At 36.2% G+C, this 22,395-nt stretch overlaps 1 protein-coding gene across 1 annotated transcript in view; it reads right to left on the minus strand.

Annotated features, from left to right (window-relative positions):
- HCN1 (hyperpolarization activated cyclic nucleotide gated potassium channel 1) overlaps positions 1-22,395 on the minus strand; it is a 497,080-nt gene that overhangs the window by 76,025 nt on the left and 398,660 nt on the right. Inside the window, exon 6 of the mRNA XM_049863474.1 lies at positions 4,879-5,119. Within this exon, the coding sequence (XP_049719431.1) occupies positions 4,879-5,119 (241 nt within the window). The remainder of the gene's footprint in view (positions 1-4,878; positions 5,120-22,395) is intronic.

Genomic DNA, 22,395 nt, shown 5'->3' on the forward strand with positions numbered 1-22,395 from the left:
TTTTCGGTTTCTCCTTATCCTTCTCCTTCTTTTCTTTTCTATTAAGGAAAGACATTATGACTTCAAAATAAAATGTCTTCTTAATGTTCATCCTGATTCTGGTAGCTGTCTCAGAGATTTGGATCTAATCCTTCATTATGCATTGGTTCTTTTATATATGACTTTGTAGAACCATGGAACTACGAGGTGACGCTAGAGATGGGGATTAACATCTCTCACCAATGACTCGGCGAAGTTTCACCCTGTGGTTGTATATCGTCTGGATTTCTAGGTTGGGCAAGACCTGCCAAAAGATTTGGCAGAGTTATCAGTGTTGAAACAATTATTTCACTTAGTCTGGTCTAAATGGAGAACAAATGAGGAAGCAAAAGAAAAAAGAAAAATCTATAACAAGACTCTTTTTTCCGCTCTGTTGCTGCCTCCTCCTTCTCTACATAAGTGTAATGGGAGAATTGAACTAATCAAGTTGTGAATTTACTGTCAACAGATTCCTCACACCTTCTAGAACATCAGTATCAGCTTTTAAAAATGTATAACACACTAGAGGTGGAGTAAACTACAAATTTATAAAACTAACACAAGCTCTAGTTTTCTTACAACATTCAACATGGCAGAGGTTGCCTATGATGTTTCAATCTGTGGTTCTAAATTTATATGCATTTTGGGCATAAAAATCCAAAATATGCATATTACCTACATGAAATACGTAGCATTCCCCTCAAGGCCAGTAAAATGTTAGACGTTATTAAAACCAAACCAGACCAAACAAAACCAGTTGCCATTGAGTCCATTCTCACTAATAGTGACCCTGTAGGACACAGTAAAACTCTCCCATAGGGTTTCCAAAGACAGGCTGGTAGATTCCAACTGCTGGTCTTTTGGTTAGCAGCCACAGCTCTTAACCACTGCACCACCAGAGCTCCAGATGTTATTAAGCAAGATTTAAAACTAGGTGATTTCAAGCAGCACCTGCCATAGGAAATACCTCCCTTTACATTTCCATTCCATAAGAAGAACTTACGGGACAGATGATTTTGAAAGAAGGAAAATTAACAAACAGAATCGATTAGAACACGTTGGTGTGGAAAGACAAACAACAGCTAAGAGGGGAGTGGATAGAAATATTAACAATAATGCAGGCATTATTTTTAAACTCGTGAACTACTGATACAAAGACACATTATTTAAAATTTTAGTTAAATATATTAATGGAATTGTACCTTATTGAGTGAATAATAGGTTAACAATATGATTACTGTAAGAGGATGTGCAATAAAATACATGTATAGATTACAAATGGATTTAGCAAATGCATGCATAAAAGGGCCATGGAAAGCTCTGAAGAGAAACTTAGCTAATGTTTGAAGTATTCATCCTAGAGGATAATCATGCCCTCTCTCAGGAGGTATAAAACATGGTAGGTAGAAGACAGGCTTTAGGTTCAGACTAATACCAGTGCTTGAAAGCTGGCTTTGTCCTTTTTCAGGTGCATGCCCTTGACCATATTGTTTAACTGCTCTGAGCCTCATTTTTTTCATATGTAAAGTGAGTATTACAACCCTACCTCATAAGAAGAATCAAGAAAGAATCCAGGGGCTCGTTTTGCTAAAAGCAAGACCCTCGCTCTTTCAGCACCCTAATGCTCCCCCCTATGCCTTACCATCCATCTGTTCTGAGGTCAAGAGGACAAATCTCATCAGGCCTTTATCCCAGTTCACATCACTCTCCACAGGGAGCCTGGAACTCTAATTCCCACGTGGCAGTGTGGGCAGAAATGTACTCCTCATCCCTCTTCCCAGTTTTAATTTTCCCTGAAGCATTTATCACCATCTGATAATGTGGCTTAATATTTTCAGTAATTCCTAGGTTTTGCTATTAGATTCTTCTTTCTAAAATATGCCCACTTTTAGAAATTTTGTCTATTTTGCTTAGCGTTGTATCAATCCCCAGGGTCTATGAAAATGCCCAACATTTAAAAAACATGTTCATTTTCTTTTACTCCCTTTTGTAGAACAATACTTGGTGCCTCTGTGGGTAGAATACTGAGTGAGATGGTGCATCAAAACTGATCTAAACACTACCACCACCACTACCACCTAAAAAAGAAAACTAACCATCTGGGTTTAAAAAGATTATACAGACCTAGAAACATACTCCTAAGTTATTACAGAAATAAATCAAGTTAGACACAAAACTTTGAGTTTGATCTTTCTTTGATTAAGTTTCCTTCTCTCTTTTGTTCACCCATTGAGTTGGGGTGTGTTCTGTGCACAGATTAAGTTTTTTAATACAGGCTCTTTAGAAAAGTAGAAAGAGCATTCTAGTTTGGATCAGAAATGCTAAGTTGGTCCCTGGCTCTTCTGCATAACAGTCCCTTCAGCTTATGACCTTGTCATGCTCAGTTTACACAACTATAAAATTAGCTAATACAAAGGTCTGTCCTATTAATTTCAAAACATCATATTAGATAATGAAGGAGGTATGGTTTGTGAACCCTAAAGTGCTAAATAAGTACATTTTATCTTTATTAGATTCTAATGCTCTACATTATCTTCATTGGTGTTTAAATCAAACAAATATCAACTACATGTATAAAATAAATGAAAATAAGAAATACCTACTTTTTTTGTTTTTTCCCATAAACTGTCTAAGACTTGTGCTTCTAGTACCCTGGGGTTCAATAACAGCCATCTCACTTCACCATAGCGAAAATATGAACAAAAGCGAAAGCACTGAACTCAAGCGAAATATTTTATAGGATTTGGTGTTGAAGTGAGTTGGGTCAAATGAACAAATAAGGTGGCTTTTATAGAGATAAAGAATTATTGGGGAGATACTTGTTATGTTGTTGAATTTATGGGTAACATTATATGGCTAAATTTAGAATTGATAATTTATGTCCTAAAACTTTGGAAGGAGGAAGGAGAAAAACTATATTCTATATAGAAGTAAATTTTGATTTCTTAACTGCTTAGTAATTATATAGAACATTTCATTTCTGTTTTTAAATGAATCTCTTTTAATCTTATTATCTTTCTTACTCATTTTTAATGAAATTTACCTTTTAACATGACATTCTATAATTCATCTATCAAATATTATTTGTGCTTCTTTTCTTCCCACTATTCCCTCTCCAAACGTTTCCATTTACATAAATTTTTTTTTTTTTTACATAAGCAATAATAAAATCACTATATATAAAAAAAAAACCCAGTGGAATTTGGCCCAGGCAGTATATTCAGATTTATGTATACCCATAACTGTAGCCACCAAAAGTGAAAAGAAATTAAAAATAAATACACTAATGTTTTAACTGAAGATGCTAAAGGGAAAAAAGCAAAGACTACAAACTAAAGGAAGTGGAAGAAAGAAAAAAAAGAAACAATGGTAACAGTTACACAAAAAATATCACTGAACTATACATATGAAGAATGTTGAAATGGCAAACGTTTTGTTACATACACAACCTATGGCCTTCTAGTCAATTCTGACTAATAGCAACCCTACAGGACAGAGTAGAACTGCCTCATAGGACTTCCAAGGCTGTAAATCTTTCTGGAAGCAGACTGCCACATCTTTCTCCCATGGAGCAGCTGGTAGTTTGGAACTGCCGACCTTTCAGTTAGCAGCCAAGTGCTTTAATCATAGTAAATAATAATAATAAAAGAAAAAATAAAATGTAATAAAACTAACACAATAGAAAAAATATGAAAATCGTTTCTACAATTTTGTAGTATTCAAAACCCACTGAAGAAACACAAATTATCTACTGACTTAAAGAACAGAAAGATTTGAATTAAAAAAAAAAAAAATCAGAATGATAAAAGACACCATGAACACAGGGGAAAAAAAACAGTCTTGGAGAAGTCAGTTATAGCATACATATACAAAAATTTGGACACTTTTGTATAAATCAGTTTTTAAAAGACAAGCAACACAGTGAGAAAACATGAAAAAATAGAAACAGAAAAATACATATAAATGATAAGAAAGACAAGACTCAACCTCACTAGTAATAACAAATATCCAAGCTAAGCAATAGTGGATGCATTTTGACATATTAAGACAGCAAAACTAAAAATCATTTGGGCAAAGCAATGTAGAAACAGGCAGTCTCATCAAAGAAGCAATTTCTTGTGATTTATCTGAATTTAATAATATGCATAGCTTTTTTCCCCAGCAATTTTACTACTTGGTAATTTTTTTACATGTGCACAGACATATATATATAAAATATAGGCAACAATCCAAATTTTCTGAAATTTTAGCAAGGTAAATTGCCACCCAGCTAGAAGCCACATCTCCCAGTCTTCCATATAGCTAGATGTGATCCTGTAACCAATTCTCACCAATGAGCTTTAAGCAGTAGTAATGCTGGCAATTCAGGAGTAGATACCTAAAGACAGCGTGCTTGTTTTTCACTTCCTCTGTATCCCCACTTCAGGGGACCCTATCAAAATCTGGTGGAGAGGGACCAGCTCCTCTCATGTAGATAACAAAACCAATTATGGTTTGAGGGCAGACTAACAAAATAAAAGGAACCTAGGTCCCTGAAAACTCTCCTGAAGAGAGGCATCTAACGGGCCCTCCTGAGACTTTTGTGTGAGAGAAAAATATACCTTCCATCCGGTTTAAGCTACTGTTACTTGGTTTCCATTAAAGAGAGATGAAACAATGCCAAACTAATGCACTCGTAAATTCATAAGCCCTGAACATACGACATTGAAATGTGAAAACATACTATTAAAAATGCTTTTATAGGAAGTCATATATAAATCTCTATTTAAAACCAGCAATCTGGCATCCCTAAAATTCTGATAGAGATGCATATCCCAAACAACTTAGATGTTATCTCAGTGGCATTTCAAGTTTACTAACCTCCAAAGTAAGACCCATCTGTCAGCTTCATTTCTTTACTGGATTTTGTGATGACACCAGCAACACCATGTTGAATGAAGTACATTTTTTTACCCACGGCTCCTTCTCGTATGATGTAATCTCCTGGTTGAAACACTTCAAATCTTAACTTGCTCAGCATCGCAGTCACAAAATTAGGATCCGCGTTAGCGAATAGAGGCATAGTAGCCACCAGTTTCCGACAATTGAAGTTGACTATCTCCTAAAGATAGCGAGAATAAACAAATATTAAGAGGGGTATTAATTATATCAAAATGAAAACCTGCTGAAATATATATGTATGCGCATACATATATCTCATAATTTTAATTCAGAAAAAATATAAATTTTAATAATCCATATATTTCATCAAGGATCATGTTTTATTTTTGTGTCGATATTTTGTTTCTAGCATTTAGTGTACATTAAACATTAAATAAATGTTTGTTAAATATAATAAAATCTCAGCAAATTTTATAACTTATTCTTTTATTATGTCATGAAATTAGAACATCTAAAATGTGGACTAATTTTAGACTCTCTTTTACCTTTTTTTCATGAAGAATGAACCCACATTATTTCCTACCAGCTTTTGCTCCATTGTGTGGAACATTCTAACTTTCACCCACTGACAGGGATTCTGAAACAAGGGCCCAGATGCCAGACACAAACATTTGGTGTTTTTTTGTTAAAATCATTAATATTAGAGAAGGGACAGTGGAGAATTTAGGGAAAGGTTACACAAGTGAGACGCAAATACATAGTTTCAAATGAAAAATCTGGGCAAGACGAGAATATTATCCTTCACAAAACTGCTTGGATTTCCACTGGCAATTTAGACTGGAGAGAGGCGGTATTTCCCTTTCCCAGGCTTTTTCCCCCGCCCTGGAGTTGGAATTGATTCCACGGCAATGGGTTTTTGGGGGGTCAGGCTGATTGTAAGTTAGTTCTGGAAGATCTGTGTGTTTCATTTCATGCTGCAGATTCTGGTCCAGATTAGACATATTGGTATCTCTCTAGAGCAAAACGAAGCCTACTGTGTTTTGTTATCTCAAGTCAGATTTATAGCAACAAGTACAGGATGGGAATCTAAATCCTACCACAATGCAATTCCTCAGAAATTACTTCTCCTCTGAGTTCTAAAAACAAAGGATTGGGCCTGAACTGTGATCTGGCTTGAGACACCCAGAAACTGAAGTCACCTCCACTAAGAGGTGGGCAGAGGGCAGAAAGAAACGAAGAATTAACACAGTCTGAGGACTGAATTCTTTGCCTAGGGGAAATGCGGTATGCAAACTCCTGGATTGCAAGACTGGGAAAGAAGGTGTCCTCTAATTTTGCTTCACAAAAACGCCTGATATTAGTCCAGAGTTGGGTCAAATGATCTAGCTGATATAGAACGCACAAAATTTGGGGTCCAGAATAGAAAAGGAGGTGTTTCATCCTCAACAATATCTGGGGGGTTCAGTGGAGCAGAGAAATGTAAATAATAGTGGAGCTTCATGAAGGTAGAAATGTAGTATAAAATAACTAGAAAATGAATACAGCAGCAAAAGCAAGAGAAGGATATTACATATGTATGCTATACTGTATCACCTAAGCCCAGATTTTGTGGCTGACTCTGTTGTTGGCTGAATCTAGGGCAGTGATTATCTCAAATTTTGAAATATGTTTTATGTCATTGAGGGCACCAAAAATGAAATAAAAGTGTTGCCCTAAATAAATTTCTCAAAGGAATATTATTATAAATATTATATAGCATCAATGAGTTTTTATTTCAGTCCATTTTAAGTTGCCAATTAGCAAAGAGGTGGACTTCATTTATTACTGTTTAAAATACACTGATTTATTTTCTCGTGACATTTGAAAATAATTTTTTTTTTAGAAAATTAAACATCTAACTGACAAAGGAATTGATATTTTTTTGTTAAAATAAAATCATAATAAATACATGATATGAGGAAAATAGCCATGAAACAGTAACGTGATTTTGAAGTATGTACAATATCTACTTCTCTAAGGTAAACTTGTTGCTGCTTCACTGATGATAATTATGACACAGACTGTCATAATCCATAGATGTCTGACACATAAAACAATTTGATATAAAAGTATTAATAGAATAAATGTCCAGAATGTGATTTCTGTAATATTCCTTGCATAAGGTCTCCCATAGGGCAGTGCATGAGGCCTGCTCAGACAGAGAAGTCACTGCTCAGGAAGCTTCCTTGCCTCCTGGAGGGCATTTTCTTTCTCAGAGATCACCAACAGCTTTCTCAAATATCTAGCTGAGAAGAAAATTTTGGAAAGCCATGTAAATAAGCTCAGATGCCTTGAGGAATGCTGCAAACTATTCAGTCTGAAATTTAGAAGTAGGATAAATCTTTGCTATAAGATCTTAAGCTAGAATCCAATATATAAATTTATTTGTAATAGCTGAGAAAGTGTTTTACAGATGGCATGAGATAGAAATGTTAATGTCAGATTTTTTTAGGTCCTGCCATTCACCCAAACTAAATGGTAATTTGATTTAGCATTCTAAATCAAATGTAGTTTCATTTTTAAAGCCATATCTGACCAAATATTCACACACATGCATAATTTTTCTTATTCAATATCATCTTTAGGATGGTTTTTACTTGGAAAAAATAACTCTGCATCTAAGAATACTGCTAAGACTTTAAATCAATTTTTATTTATCAAGAGGGTACCATAATAGAATAAACTTACAATAATAAAAAGGACCCAATAAAATAAAAAATATAAACCTGTTGACATCGAGTAGATTCCAACTCATGGAGACCCAATGTGTTACAGAGCAGAACGGCTCCATAGGGTTTTCTTGGCTATAATTTTTTTTTAATTAATTTTTATTTGTGCTTTAAGTCATGTCAGTCACTCATACAAAATTTTATATCCACCTAGCTAACACTCCTAATTGCTCTCCACCTAATGAGACAGCACACTCCTTCCCTTCACTCTCTCTCTTCCTGTCCATTTGGCCACCTTCTGGCCCCCTCTGCCCTCTCATCTCCCCTCCAGACAGGAGATGCCAACATAGTCTCATGTGTCTACTTGATCCAAGAAGCTCATTATTCACCATTATCATTTTCCATCCCATAGTCCAGTCCAATTACTGTCTGAAGAGTTGGCTTTGGAACTGGTTCCTGTCTTCAGCTAACAGCAGGTCTGGGGACCATGACCTCTGGGGTCCTTCTAGTCTCAGTCTGACCGTTAAGTCTGGTCTTTTTACGAGAATTTGGGGTCTGCATCCCACTGCTCTCCTGCTCCCTCAGGGGTTCTCTGTTGTGCTCCCTGTCAGGGCAATCATCGGTTGTGGCCAGGCACCATTTAGTTCTGGTCTCAGGCTGATGTAGTCTCTGGTTTATGTGGTCCTTTCTGTCTTTTGGGCTTATAATTACCTTGTGTCTTTGGTATTCATTCTTCCTTGCTCCTGGTGGATTGAGATCAATTGATGCATCTTAGATGGCTGCTTGCTAGTGTTTAAGACCCCAGATGCCACTCTCCAAAGTGGGATGCAGAATGTTTTCTCAATAGATGTTTTAATGCCAATTGACTTAGATGTCCCTTGAAACCATGGTCCTCCAACCCCTGCCCCTGCTACGCTGGTCTTCGAAGCATTCAGTTTATCCAGGAAATATTTTTGCTTTTGGTTTAGTACAGTTGTGTTGACCTCTCCTGTATTGTGTGTTGTCTTTCCCTTCACTGAAAATAAAACTTACCTACTATCTAATTAGCGAAAACCCCTCTACATTCCTCCTTCCCTCCCTCCCCCCTTTCCTAACCATCAAAAAATATTTTCTTCTCTGTTTAAACTATTTTTCCAGTTCTTATAATAGTAAAAAAAAAAAAAAATTTTTTTTTTAGTCTTATACAATATTTGTTCTTTTGCAACTGACTAATTTCACTTGCATAATGTCTTCCAGATTCCTCCATGTTATGAAATGTTTCATGGATTCATCATTGTTCTTTATTGATGCATAATATTCCACTTTGTAAATATACCATAATTTATTTATCTACTCATCTTTTAAAGGGTACCTTGGTTGCTTCCATCTTTTTGCTATTGTAAACAGTGCTGCAATGAACGTGGGTGTGCATATGTCTGTTCGTGTAAAGGCTCTTATTTCTCTAGGATATATTCTGAGAAGTGGGATTGCTAGATCTTACGGTAGTTCTATTTCTAGCTTTTTAATGATGCACCAAATTGATTTCCAAAGTGGTTATACCATTTGACATTCCCACCAGCAGTGTATAAGTGTTCCAATCTCTCCACAACCTCTCTAACATTGATTATTTTGTGTTTTTTGGATATAAGCCAGCCTTGTTGGAGTGAGATGGAATCTCATTGTAGTTTTGATTGGCGTTTCTCTAATAGCTAATGATCATGAGCAATTCCTCATGTATCTGTTAGGTACCGGAATGTCTTTGTTCGTGAAGTGCCTGTTCATATCTTTGGCCCATTTTTTAAATAGGTTATTTGTCTTTTTGTACTTAAGTTTTTGCAGTATCATGTAGATTTTAGAAATCAGGTGCTGATCAGAAATGTCATAGCTAAAAACTTTTTCCCAGTCTGTAGGTAGTCATTTTATTCTTTTGGTAAAGTCTTTGGATGACCATAGGTGTTTGATTTTTAGGAGCTCCCAGTTATCTGGTTTCTCTTCTGCATTGTTAGTAATGTTTTGTATACTGTTTATGCCATATATTAGGGCTCCTATTTTTTAACATTGTCCCTATTTTTTCTTCCATGTTCTTTATCATTTTTTATTTTATATTTAGGTCTTTGATCCATTTTGAGTTTGTTTTTGTGCATGGTGTGAGGTATGGGTCTTATTTCATTTTTTTTGCAGATGGATATCCAGATATGCCCACACCATTTGTCAAAAAGACTATCTTTTCCCTAGTTAACTGACTTTGGGCCTTTGTCAAATATCAGCTGCTCATATGTGGATGGATTTATGTCTGGATTCTCAATTCTGTTCCATTGGTCTATGTGTCTGTTGTTGTACCAGTACCAGGCTGTTTTGACTACTGTAGAGGTATAACAGGTTCTAAAATCAGGTTGAGTGAGGCCTCCCACTTTGTTCTTCTTTTTCAGTAATGCTTTACTTATCCGGGGCCTCTTTCCCTTCCATATGAAGTTGGTGATTTGTTTCTCCATCTCATTATGAAATATTGTTGCAATTTGGATCAGAATTGCATTGTATCTATAGATCACTTTTGATAGAATAGACATTTTTACAATGTTAAGTCTTCCTATCCATGAGCAAGGTATGTTTTTCCACTTATGAAGGTCTCTTTCGTTTTCTTGCAGTAGTGTCTTGTAGTTTTCTTTGTATACATCTTTTACATCTATGGTAAAATTTATTCCTAAGTATTTTATCTTCTTGGGGGCTACTGTAAATGGTGTTGATTTGGTGATTTCCTCCTTGATGTTCTTTTTGTTGGTGTAGAGGAATCCAACAAATTTTTGTATGTTTATCTTGTATCCTGATACTCTGCTGAACTCTTCTAATAGTTTCCGTAGCTTTCTTGAGGATTCTTTAGGGTTTTCTGTGTATAAGATCATGTCATCTGCAAATGGAGATACTTTTACTACTTATTTCTCAATCTTGATGCCCTTTATTTCTTTACCTAGCCTAATTGCTCTGGCTAGGACTTCCAGCACAATGTTGAATAAGAGTGTTGATTAAGGGCATCCTTGTCTGGTTCCAGTTCTCAAAGGGAATGCTTTCAGAATCCCTCCATTTAGGATGATGTTGGCTGTTGGCTTTGTATAAATGCCCTTTATTATGCTGAGGAATTTTCCTTCTATTCCTATTTTGCTGAGAGTTTTTATCATGAATGGGTGTTGAACTTTGTCAAATGCCTTTCCTGCATCAATTGATGAAATCATGTGGTTCTTGTCTTTTGTTCTACTTACATGATGGATTACATTTTAGATTGTTTTTTGAATGTTGAACCATCCCTGCATACCTGGTATGAATCCCACTTGGTCATGGTGAATTATTTTTTTGATATGTTGTTGAATTCTATTGGCTAGAATTTTGTTGAGGAGTTTTACATCTAAGTTCATGAGGGATATAGGTCTACAATTTTCTTTTTTTGTGATGTCTTTACCTGGTTTTGGTATCAGGGATATGGTGGCTTCATAGAATGAATTTGAGAGAATTCCATCCTCTTCTATGCTCTGAAATACCTTGAGTAGTAGTGGTGTTAACTCTTCTCTGAAAGTTTGGTAGAAGTCTGCAGTGAAGCTGTCCGGGCCAACGCTTTTTTTGGTTGGGAGTTTTTTGATTACATTTTCAATCTCTTCTTTTGTTATGGGTCTATTTAGTTGTTCTACCTCTGTTTGTGTTAGTTTAATTAGGTAGTGTGTTTCTAGGAATTCATCCATTTCTTCTAGGTTTGCAAATTTGTTAGAGTACAATTTTTCATAGTAATCTGAGATGATTCTTTTAATTTAGTTGGGTCTGTTGTGATATCACCCATCTCATTTTTCATTCGGGTTATTTGCTTCCTATCCTCTTTTTCTTTTGTCAATTTGGCCAATGGTTTATCAATTTTGTGAATTTTTTCAAAGAACCAGCTTTTGGTCTTGTTAGTTCTTTCAGTTGTTTTTCTCTTCTCTGACTCATTTAATTCTGCTCTAATTTTTATTATTTGCTTTCTCCTGGTGCCTGAGGGTTTCTTTTGTTGCTTTCTTTCTATTCAAGTTGCAGGGATAATTCTTTGATTTTGGCCCTTTCTTCTTTTTTTATGTGTGCATTTATTGATATAAATTGACCTTTTAGCACCGCTTTCGCTGTGTCCCAAAGGTTCTGATAGGAAGTGTTTTCATTCTCATCAGATTGTATAAATTTCTTTATGCCATCCTTAATGTCTTCTATAACCCAGTCTTTTTTGAGCAGGGTATTGTTCAGTTTCCAAGTATTTGATTTCTTTTCTCTGCTTTTTCTGTTATTGATTTCTAATTTTATGGCCTTATGGTCAGAGAAGGTCATTTTTTAATATTTCAATGTTTTGGATTCCACAAAGGCTTGATTTATGACCTAATATGTGGTCTATTCTACAGAATATTCCATGTACACTAGAAAAGAAAGTATACTTTGTAGCTGTTGGGTGGAGTGTTCTGTATAAGTCTCCAAGGTCAAGTTGGCTGACTGTGGTATTTAGATCTTCCATGTCTTTATTAAGTTTCTTTCTGGATGTTCTGTCCTACACTGTAAGTGGTTTGTTGAAGTCTCCTACTAATTGTGGAGCTGTCTATCTCACTTTTCAATATTGTTAGAATTTGTTTTATGCATCTTGTAGCCCTGCCATTGGATGCATTAATATTTAATATGGTTATATCCTCTTGGTATATTGTCCCTTTAATCATTATATAGTGTCCTTCCTTATCCTTTGTGGTAGATTTAACTTCAAAGTCTATTTTGTCAGAAATTAATATGCCACTCCTGCTCTTTTTGGCTTGTTGTTTGCTTGATATATTTTTTCCATTCTTTGAGTTTCAGTTCATTTGTGTCTCTAAGTCTGAGTTGTGTCTCTTGTAGGCAGCATATAGCTGGGTCATGTTTGTTTTTATCCATTCTGCAACTATCTCTTTATTCATGCATTTAGTCCATTTTACACTCAGCATGATTATAGATAGGTATGAGTTTAATGTTGTCATTTTGTTGCCCTTTGTGTGTGTGTGTTGCTGACAGTTTCATTTTTGCACTAAATTTTTTGTGCTGACAAGTTTTTCTTTGTCAGTTGTATGTTTCTCTTTTTCATTGTAGTTGAATTTGTCTTTGCTGAGTCTTTATGTTTATCTTGGTTTTTATTTTGAAGTGTGGGATTGTTAGTCTTCCTTGTGGTTATCTTAATATCTACCCCTATTTTTCTCGGTATAAACCTAACTTGTATGCCCGTATATCACCTTGATTTCCTCTCCATATGGAAGATCTATGTCTACTTTATTTAGTCCCTCTTTATTATTGTCATCTTTTATATAATGATATCCCTGATGTTCTGTTTTAAGCATTTTTTTTCTTTTAATCTTATTTTATTTTTGTGGTTTCCTCATTGAGTTGATATCTGGATGCTCTGTTCTGTGTTCTAGTGTTGTGCTGATATCTGATATTATTGATTTTCTAACCAGAGAATTTCGTTTAGTATTTCTTGTAGTTTTGGTTTGGTTTTTGCAAACTCCCTAAGCTTGTGTTTATCTGTAAATGTCTTAATTCCACCATCATATTTGAGAGACAGTTTTGCTGGATATATGATTCTTGACTGGCAATTTTTCTCCTTCAATGCTCTATATATATCATCCTATTGCCTTCTGACCTGCATGGTTTCTGCTGAGTAGTTGGAACTTATTCTTATTGATTCTCCTTTGTAGGTGACTTTTTGTTTATCCCTGGGTGCTTTTAAAATTCTCTATTTATCTTTGGTTTTGGCCAGTTTGATGATAATATATCTTGGTGACTTTCTTTTGGGATCTACCTTGTATGGGGTTCGATAAGCATCTTGGATAGCTATCCTTTCATCTTTCATGATGTCGGGGAAGTTTTCTGCCAACAAATCTTCAACAGTTTTCTCTATATTTTCTATTATCCCTCCCTGTTCTGGTATTCCAATCACTCACAAGTTATTCTTCTTGATAGAGTCCCACATGATTCTTAGGGTTTCTTCTTTTTTTTAAAATTCTTTTATCTGATTTTTCTTCAAATATATTGGTGCCAAGTGCCTTATCCTCCATCTCCCCAATTCTGCATTCCAGTTCCTTAATTCTGCTCCTCTGACTTCCTACTGAGTTGTCTAATTCTGTAATTTTATTGTTAATCTTTCAAATTTCAGAATGGTGTTTCTCTATGGATTCTTTCAGCTTATTACATTTTTCATTATGTTCTTAAATAATCTTTTTAAATTCTTCAACTGCTTTATCTGTGTGTTCCTTGACCTTTTCTGCATATTGCCTGATCTCATTCCTGATGTCCTGAAGCATTCTGTATATTAATCTTTTGTATTGTACATATGGCAATTCCAGGAATATATCTTCATGTGGGAGAGATCTTGATTATCTGTTTTGGGAGTTTGTTGAAGCATTTATGGTCTGCTTCTTTATGTGATTTGATATTGACTGCTGTCTCTGGGCCATCTATAAGTTATTGTAATAATTTATTTTATGTTTGCTCATTGTGTTCTAGCTTCTTGCTTTGTTTTGTTTCAATATACCCAATAGGCTACTAAAGTGAGCCAACTTGAATTATTGGAGCCTTTTTTTTTTTCTTTTGAAGTACTAATATCCTGTTACCAAATGGCTAGAGCTGTTACCAGGTATATGAGCCTATGAGTCCATTCACTATTCTTGTATAGATTCAGCTCAGGTGTCCTCATAGTTGATCACCTAGTGTGTGGTGTAGGCTCTCACCTACACTCTTAGAGGAGTAGTGGTAGTGGTCGTATGCACTGGTTTCTGGTAGTGGCAAGGGATCACACTCTGAGGAGGGCAGGGTGCTGACAGACTTCCCCCAAATGTCAGTGAGGCAGGAGCATCTGTTCTCTAGAGCACTCTGGTGGGTGGGCTTTGCAGGTGTACCTTAGGTACCCAGTGCTTATACATGTAAAAACTGTTAGGCACCACTATCCTCAGACCCCTTTTGTGGGTGGCTAGGTGGTGCAGATGGAGCCTCCAGCCCTCAGGTCCCTGCTGTGTGTAGGTGAGGGCTCTGTTCAATAGGCAGAGTGGTACCAGACCTCTGATACCAGCCTCTCCACTGTACAGCTGAAACAATTAGTCAGGCCTCTAACAGATTTGCCCTTGCATTATAATAGCCACCTGGATCCATGTAGGGGTGAAACCCAAAGTCTGTGGATCACTTATGCCTGGACTTATGCCTGGAGCTGCTTCTGCTCTGAGCTTCCAGGTTAGGGGAGTCAGGAAAGTATTTTCCCCCATTTGTTAATTTGCTTCTTCTCCCAGGCCAGGAGAACGGGTCAAAGAGAGTGCGGCACCAGGGAATTCAAATGTTCATGAAGCCGGCTGGGGCAGAAGGCAGAGGGATCAGACAGATAGGAGAGAGTACTTTTAGAAGAAGGAGCTATTAGATCCCTGGAGTAAATTAGACAAAAACACTTATCTTGTGTCAAGAGCTGCTGTTTTATCACAGATTCCTGAGGCATGTATAGCCTATGTTCACTGGCTGGGTCTCTGCTGAGATTGCCCAAGGGGGTTAGGGCTGCTTCCCAGGCTTGTTTTCTTTTGCTGAAGCAGCTTTGTCCTAAAGAACACCTCCATTCCCACCCTCCCCCCCGGCGTCACACCAGGGGGTGGGGATACTGGCACCTCATTTGCCTTCTTTCACTGAAGCAGCTGCTTCCTAAACACTGCAGCAGCCCTGCTGTAGACAAGCCACAGGGTCAGGGGTGCATCACTTTGCTTGCCTTCTTTTGCTGAAGCTGCTGTGTCTCAGGAAACTACCATCAGCCCTGTCGCTGCTGCCGCGCCAAAGAACAGTGCCAAGGAACTGGAACTGGGGCTCTGCACAGGCTTAGCAACTAATCACTGCTTCTGCACCATCTCTCACTGCTCCATCACTCAGATCGATTCCTTAGTTCTGCTTTTGATGCTGAGGGATCATAGATTGTCATATATGAAATTGGTTCATTTGTTTTTTCCAGTCTTTATTGCAAGAGGGTTCAGCAGAAGCTTCTGACTAGTTAGCAGTCTTGGCCCCACCTTCCTTGACAAGTTTTTAAATGCTCTTTAGAGAGAATTTAAGCTCAGTGGGTTTGGCACTTTCTCCTATAATTCTTTACAGAAGCAAGACTTCAGGAGTGTCTTCCATGGTGCCACTAGGTGGATTCAAACTACCAAACTTTAGTTTAGTAAACCAAACAAACAAAAAACCAAATTCACTGCCATTGAGTCAATTCTGACTCATAGCGACCGTATAGGACAGAGTAGAACTGCCCCATAGGGTTTCCAAGGAGCAGCTGGTGGATTCCAAATGGAACTTTTGGTTAACAGCCAAATGCTTAACAACTGCCAGCAGGGCTGCTCAGGACATTAAAAGGAGCCCTGGTGGTACAGTGGTTAAAGGGCCTGGCTGCTAACCAAAAAGTTGGCAATTGGAACCCACCAACCATTCCTCAGGAGAAAGATGTGATAGTCTGCTTCCAAAGCAATTACAGCCATGGTAGTAACCCCATGGGGCACTTCTACTCTGTCCTATAGGGTTGCTATGAATGTCTACGAATCCATGGTAAGGCAGCCGGGTTTTTTAAGGACCTTAAATGGATCTAATAGAGGATCCAAATAACGGATCTTACTTTGAATTAATGTGAGTTTATTTCAGACGTGGAAGTCTTTGCTTTCAGCAGTCCTTCCCATTTGTTTTGGTAAAATAGCAGGATTATTCATGTTCATTGTTTGATTACAGTGTAGGGAGTCTTTTTTTGTTGTTGTTCAGGTATAATATAGATATGGTCGAGTGCACAAATCTTAAGCATATACTTCATGAATTTTTCCAAATATTTGCACCTATGTAACAACCCAGATCTAGATATAGAACATTTCTCAGAAAGTTCCTTCCTGTTCCTTTCCAGTCAACTCGTGGGCTATTGTGACTTCTAGTACCATGGAGTAGTTTCTCTTGCTCTTGACACTTATGTAAATGAAACGATACCCTATTAGTCTTTTGTGTTTTGCTTATCTTTATGTCTATGTAATTCATCCGTGTTGTTGTATGGTGGCAGTTCATTCTGTTTATTTATCCATTCTACTATTGGTGACATTGGATTGTTTCCAGTTTTATCCTAATAAAATAAAGCTGCCATGAACTTTTTTGAAGTGTGTTATGCACTGATTTCTCTTGAGTTTATACTTTATACAGGAATTGCTAGGTAATAGGGTAAGCATATAACAAACTTTAGTAGGTCCTGCCAGAAGTTTTCTAAAACGAATGTACCGTTTTTCATTCATACCAGAAATATTTAAAACTCCATTGTTTCAAGTCTTTGCCAAAATATGGGGTTATCAGAATTTTAAATTTTAGTCTCTAGTAGGTATTTAGAGGTATCTCATTGTGGCTTAATATTTTTCATGGTTATTTTAATTTGCATTTCCATAATTAGTCATTCTGTGCACAGTTTCATATGTTTATTAGCCAAATGGATATCCCTATTGCGAAGTTCTTGGTCAAGTTTTTGCTCAGTTTTCTATGGTAGGAATTCTTATGAAGTCTTGACATGGGTTCTTTGTCAGGATATTAATTGCAAATATATTCTCCCCATCTGTGGCTCATCTTTTCATTCTCAATAGTTATCTTTTATTGCTGTTTTGTTGGTATTTTGTTTCTTAGTTTGCTTGCTTAAATTATCAGAACCAGAAAGATGGGAAACAATGTATTCATGTTGCTTCAAAAAGAATTTACATTAATCATAAATCTGTACTTCGGGGCCATACATATTCTGAGACCCCGGGAAAATGTAAGCAATATCTTATTTGGTTATTACAAAGAAGAATGGCAAGATTTTAAGGTTCCTTGCAGCGCTATAATTCTATGTTGATAACTTCATCATTGTGTAAGGTGCCATTTTGTGAAACATTAATTCTACTCCATTCTACAACAGTATTATTATTCTAAAGAGTATATTCTAAAAAGTTTTAAGCATGGTAGCTATAAATATAATTACCATCATTACACAAATGAATCATAGAGTGATTTTAACAAAACAGAGTTGCTGTCACATTGCTAACTTTGTACACCCAACACATCCCATATTTTGAGACTATGAAGGGCACACAGAGCTTCCTTCTAAGAACTTCTACCAGACAAACATTCAAATGGCATACAGACCAGGAATTTTCTGTATTGCCTTTAGAAACAAAACAAGTACCTATATTTAAAATCTATGTCAAGTGAGCTTCATCACCTAAGCTGACCCATAAAAGAGTGTTGTTGATGTTGGCACATTATTATTATTACTACTTCAGTTCAGTAGTTGGACTAGTTACATTCAAAACAGTGAATTTGGATGTATTTAGAAGTTTCTTGATGGGAGAGATGACTTTAAAAATGGACATAATAAAATTAAGAGTCTACATTTATGGAGTTCTTGCTAGGTTCCTGGTATTGCTCTAAATATTTTTCCAGTAGTAATTTATTTTATTCTCACAAAGATCCTAAGACTTAGGTATTATTGTTACCCCAGTTTTATAATCTGCCCAAGATCATACACTTGTAAGTGGTAGAACTATGGTTTGTCAGGCAGCCTGTCTCTAGAAATTAGGGTTTGATGCATTCTGAGAAGCCGCCAAATCAACACAAGCCCTGAAATTTTCCATGCTAACCATAAATTTGTTCTTTTGAATTTTACACAATTTTAGAGCCTGAAGTGGACGTTTGTTGATTTTGGGGTGGCAAACTAATGGGAGATGGCAAGCTACACACTTGGCTGTTTTATTTCCTTCAAGGCAATATAAGAAATCTTAACCTGAATGCCTTTATATGTGGCAAGCATGCTCCAGTTTGCCACAGTTTTTACCTACTCTCTCTCTCTTTTTAACACCTCGATTAAAAAAATAAAACCAAACCCGTTGCCGTTGAGTCAATTCCACCTTATAGTGACCCTGTAGGACAGAGAAATGTGCGATAGGGTTTCTAAGGAGTGGCTAGTGGATTTGAACTGCTGAACTTTAGGTTAGCAGCCAAGCTCTTAACCACTGTGCTTCATACAACTAGGCTATCTGACTGGCTGCTTAAATCAATAGAATTTGAGGTCTTTGGAGTTAAAGAAACAGACTTCAAGAAAGAGAGGGAAACAGGATTTTTGTTGTTTTTGTTTGGGGGGTCAAGTAATGGAAGATCATGCCTGGAGTCTGAGAGGAAAGTGTAAACAAACTGTAAGTCTTCCTTACGATTTGTCAGCCTCTGCCTTTTGCTTCTCCCTCTTAAAGAAATAATTCTGACCATTTGTTTCTTTTTCAATATCTCTGGTTCTCCCTTTAATAACCACAAAAAATAATGTTTTCATTTAATGAGAGCACAAGTTAAGGATGGAATGTGGAGGTAAAGAGAAAAAGAATAATATTTGTAAGATTTATTAAACACCTGTTTGGAGTGAGGTTCTTCACATACTATATCTCATTTATCCCTGGGTGAACACAACCTAAGAACAGAATTGAATGGGCTGTTATTTGCCTACACATACGAGAGATGAAACACATTACCCAAAGCCACAGAGCTAAAATATGTCCAGAGCAACTAACCCTTTTATTTGTCCTCAAAACAACTGCTCATTCAACTCCACCATGCTGCCTCCCTATTACCTTGATCAGTGTCATAAAATCTTAGCCCCTATAATTAGTGCATATGCTTGTGTTTTTCAATTGTTTATGCTTTAGAATAAAAAAAAAATAATAATAAAGTCACTTTTGGTATGTTATAACTTCTGTCATCTAAAACATTACCCATTTGAGACTAATATTTATTTCTTTGTTTAAATGTATTTCTGATATGACTTACATTTCTAACAAGCTCAAATGCCACATTTTCTACAGTATACGTATTTACAATGTAGATTACTTAGCAGCACTCTATTTACTAGTGTAGAATCCTTTAAAGTACATGGTTCTGGTTAAAAAAGCATACACAAGAAGAATCCAGTATGTGTTTTGTTATATGTGATTCGAAGTTTACTATATAGTATTGCTGCTTTAATAATAATTAGTCAAAAAATTTAGCTAAGACAAATAGTGTTTCTTTCATATACATGACTAATTTAGCTTTATTGTCTTTAAATTTTCAACACTGATTTACATGTTATGGAAATAAGAAGCATTTCCTGTATGCCTCACCAGAACATTAGTGTAAAAGGTAAATATGTAAGAAAACAAGTGAGGTCTTGAATCATAACTAAATGATTCAGAATGACTATGGCAAACAAGCATCCCAGTCAACTCATTTCCTCTAAGAGCTCAAAGCCCTGTGGGCTTACTTATGGCATTTTCCTAAAACACAGTTTGCCAGATGCCAATGCGATATAGAGAATTTGAATCTGAATCTCCAGGGGAGATGACCTGAAGTCTCTACTTTTAATAAAACACTCTATATCATAAGCAGTCAAGTGTGGAAACTGTAATCCCTAACATAAGCAAGTATCTGGCAGCCTAAATCTAGTTGAAGGAGGAAGATATATATGTATGTATTTAATATAATTATAAAGAATAAAGTAAACCTCGGCTAGACTCCTGTCCCTCTGTATCTCTTTCTCTGTTATTATTATTAGTATTTTTTTATTGACTATTATAAATAATAGGTCCCTTCTGGTAATCTTCTTAACACAGTCACAGATATTTTGTACATTCAATAATTTTTTCCACTTTTATAACATAAAATATTACCAGTGTGCAACACTGTTCTCCTTGCCATTCTTTTTAGTGACCCCACAATACTCCATTATATGTTAATCGCAGTTTTAAGAAAAAACCCAATAGGGAGAGAGAGAAATAGACTGTACTGGCCTTTTAAAAATCAGCAAGCTTTAACATTTTTCACCGTTACTTGTTTTGAAACCCAGTCTCTTCAAATTATGAGTTAAAAGGTAATTAGCTTAAAATCTTTGCATTTACAAATGACAAATTATGATTAAGTGACTTGAATGAAATCCGCCTGGATAGATCAGAGCAAGCTGGATTTTGAAATGTATAAATTAAAAAAAATTTAAGGTTTTCTTTCGGTAAGTTTTGATATGCACCTAATTTCATTGCAAAGTATTTAATCACAGTTATTCTTTATAATATGAATACAAACGACATTTGAAATTAATTTAGTCTTAGTATATCCCCACTGCTTTGCCTTCTTAGAACATAGGAACATATTGCTTCATTAGGAACCACGCAGGGTGACAGCAGATGACATAAAATCCTCTTAATCTTTTACTGAGATTTGATCATAAGGAAAAAAAGGCAGAAACAGACCCCCCACCAAAAAAAACAAAAAACAAAACTCATAAGTCAAGGAATTGTATCTTGACAAGGAGAGTGTTCAGTAGGGACTTTGGGTTTCAGCCACACTATGGTATGAGGCACTGTAATTTCATTTGTATAAGCTACAGCACAATGTAGCTCTGCTTACCTATAGCAAGGTATAAGAATGATTTGCAGAACAGGATTTAGGCCAACTTGGCACAGTAAAAAGAGAATGATTTAAAATGTCATATGTAGCAACTGTGGCAAATGGATGGCCAGAAGTGTACTGAACTAAAAAATATTAAAACAGGGTTACAGAGTGAATTAGAATATCTAATTCTGAGAGAAGATGATTTGGAGAATTTTGCTAAAAACCTATATTTGAAATTTCACAATAGAAGCCACATAAATTCACTTTCATCATTAGCAACCAAGCAATAGAAATAATCTATGCATAACAGTATGTGTACATGTGTCTAAGGACATAAAGAAATTAGGCCAGGCTTTCAAAACTAAGCAGGGGTCCTCAGATAAATTACACACTTCTTTCTCTGTCACTCTAGTTAGATTTTTATGGATCATTGCATGTTTTGACAAGTTAAGTTGGTAAATAGTGACAAAAGAATGGAGTTGTCCTCTTCTGAGGATCTGCCAAAATACAGCAGTACCACTGCTCTGAATGTGAAGAAGTGGCAGGGGCAATGGAAGTGCGTGAATGCTCTAGTTAGGGTCACCCTGAGTAGATGTGGGACATGGTCCACACACTTCCAGGCCTTCGAAGTTCTTCACTCTGGGAAGAGGAGTAATGACCTCACTTTCCCCTGCTGCTCTGTTTCCGAAAGGCAGTTGAGTTTTCTCATAAAAAGGGAGGTACATCTCAGGGCTCCTCACACCCAAATGCTGGAGTTTTCTCAGCTCGGTGCTACAGAGAGTGGCAGAAAACGGAATAATGAGAATTCATGATATTATGAACTCCCTGAGGATGGTAGAAGGGTGTGGCAGAGATGCTAATACAAATTGACTGAATTCCAAATGAAGAGCAGACAGCTTTAAAATTGTATGTTGGAGTCAGTTTTTAATGCCTGTTCTGCTGGGGAGGGGAGATGGCAAAAGAGATTCTGTTACTGCTCTTGACCAAACATCAGTTCTCACTCACAAATGAGCAGGAGCATGATTAGATTACTCATTCATTCAAAACTTTTATAAGGATGTTCCAGAAAGATCAGGAGAGCTGATTCTTATGAGATACAGAAAATGAAACTTATCAAATATTTCCTTTAACAAATAGGCATTGACTCTGGAACATATAAGAAAAGAAACGACAAGTCTTAACTAAGTCATAGTAAATAGCTTGTTTTGCTAATTTTACCACTTTTGTTGTAAATCAGGCATTTACTTTAAGAATTTCACATGCACAATATGTATGCCACTTTCCCCAAATAACAAACTTTCATACACTAAACTTTCTGTTGCTTAAACCAGTTCCCAGGTTACAGCACTGAAGAAGAAGAAGAAGAAGA

Source organism: Elephas maximus, chromosome 2 (genome assembly GCF_024166365.1).
Source record: "Elephas maximus indicus isolate mEleMax1 chromosome 2, mEleMax1 primary haplotype, whole genome shotgun sequence".
Taxonomy (NCBI): Eukaryota; Metazoa; Chordata; class Mammalia; order Proboscidea; family Elephantidae; genus Elephas; species Elephas maximus.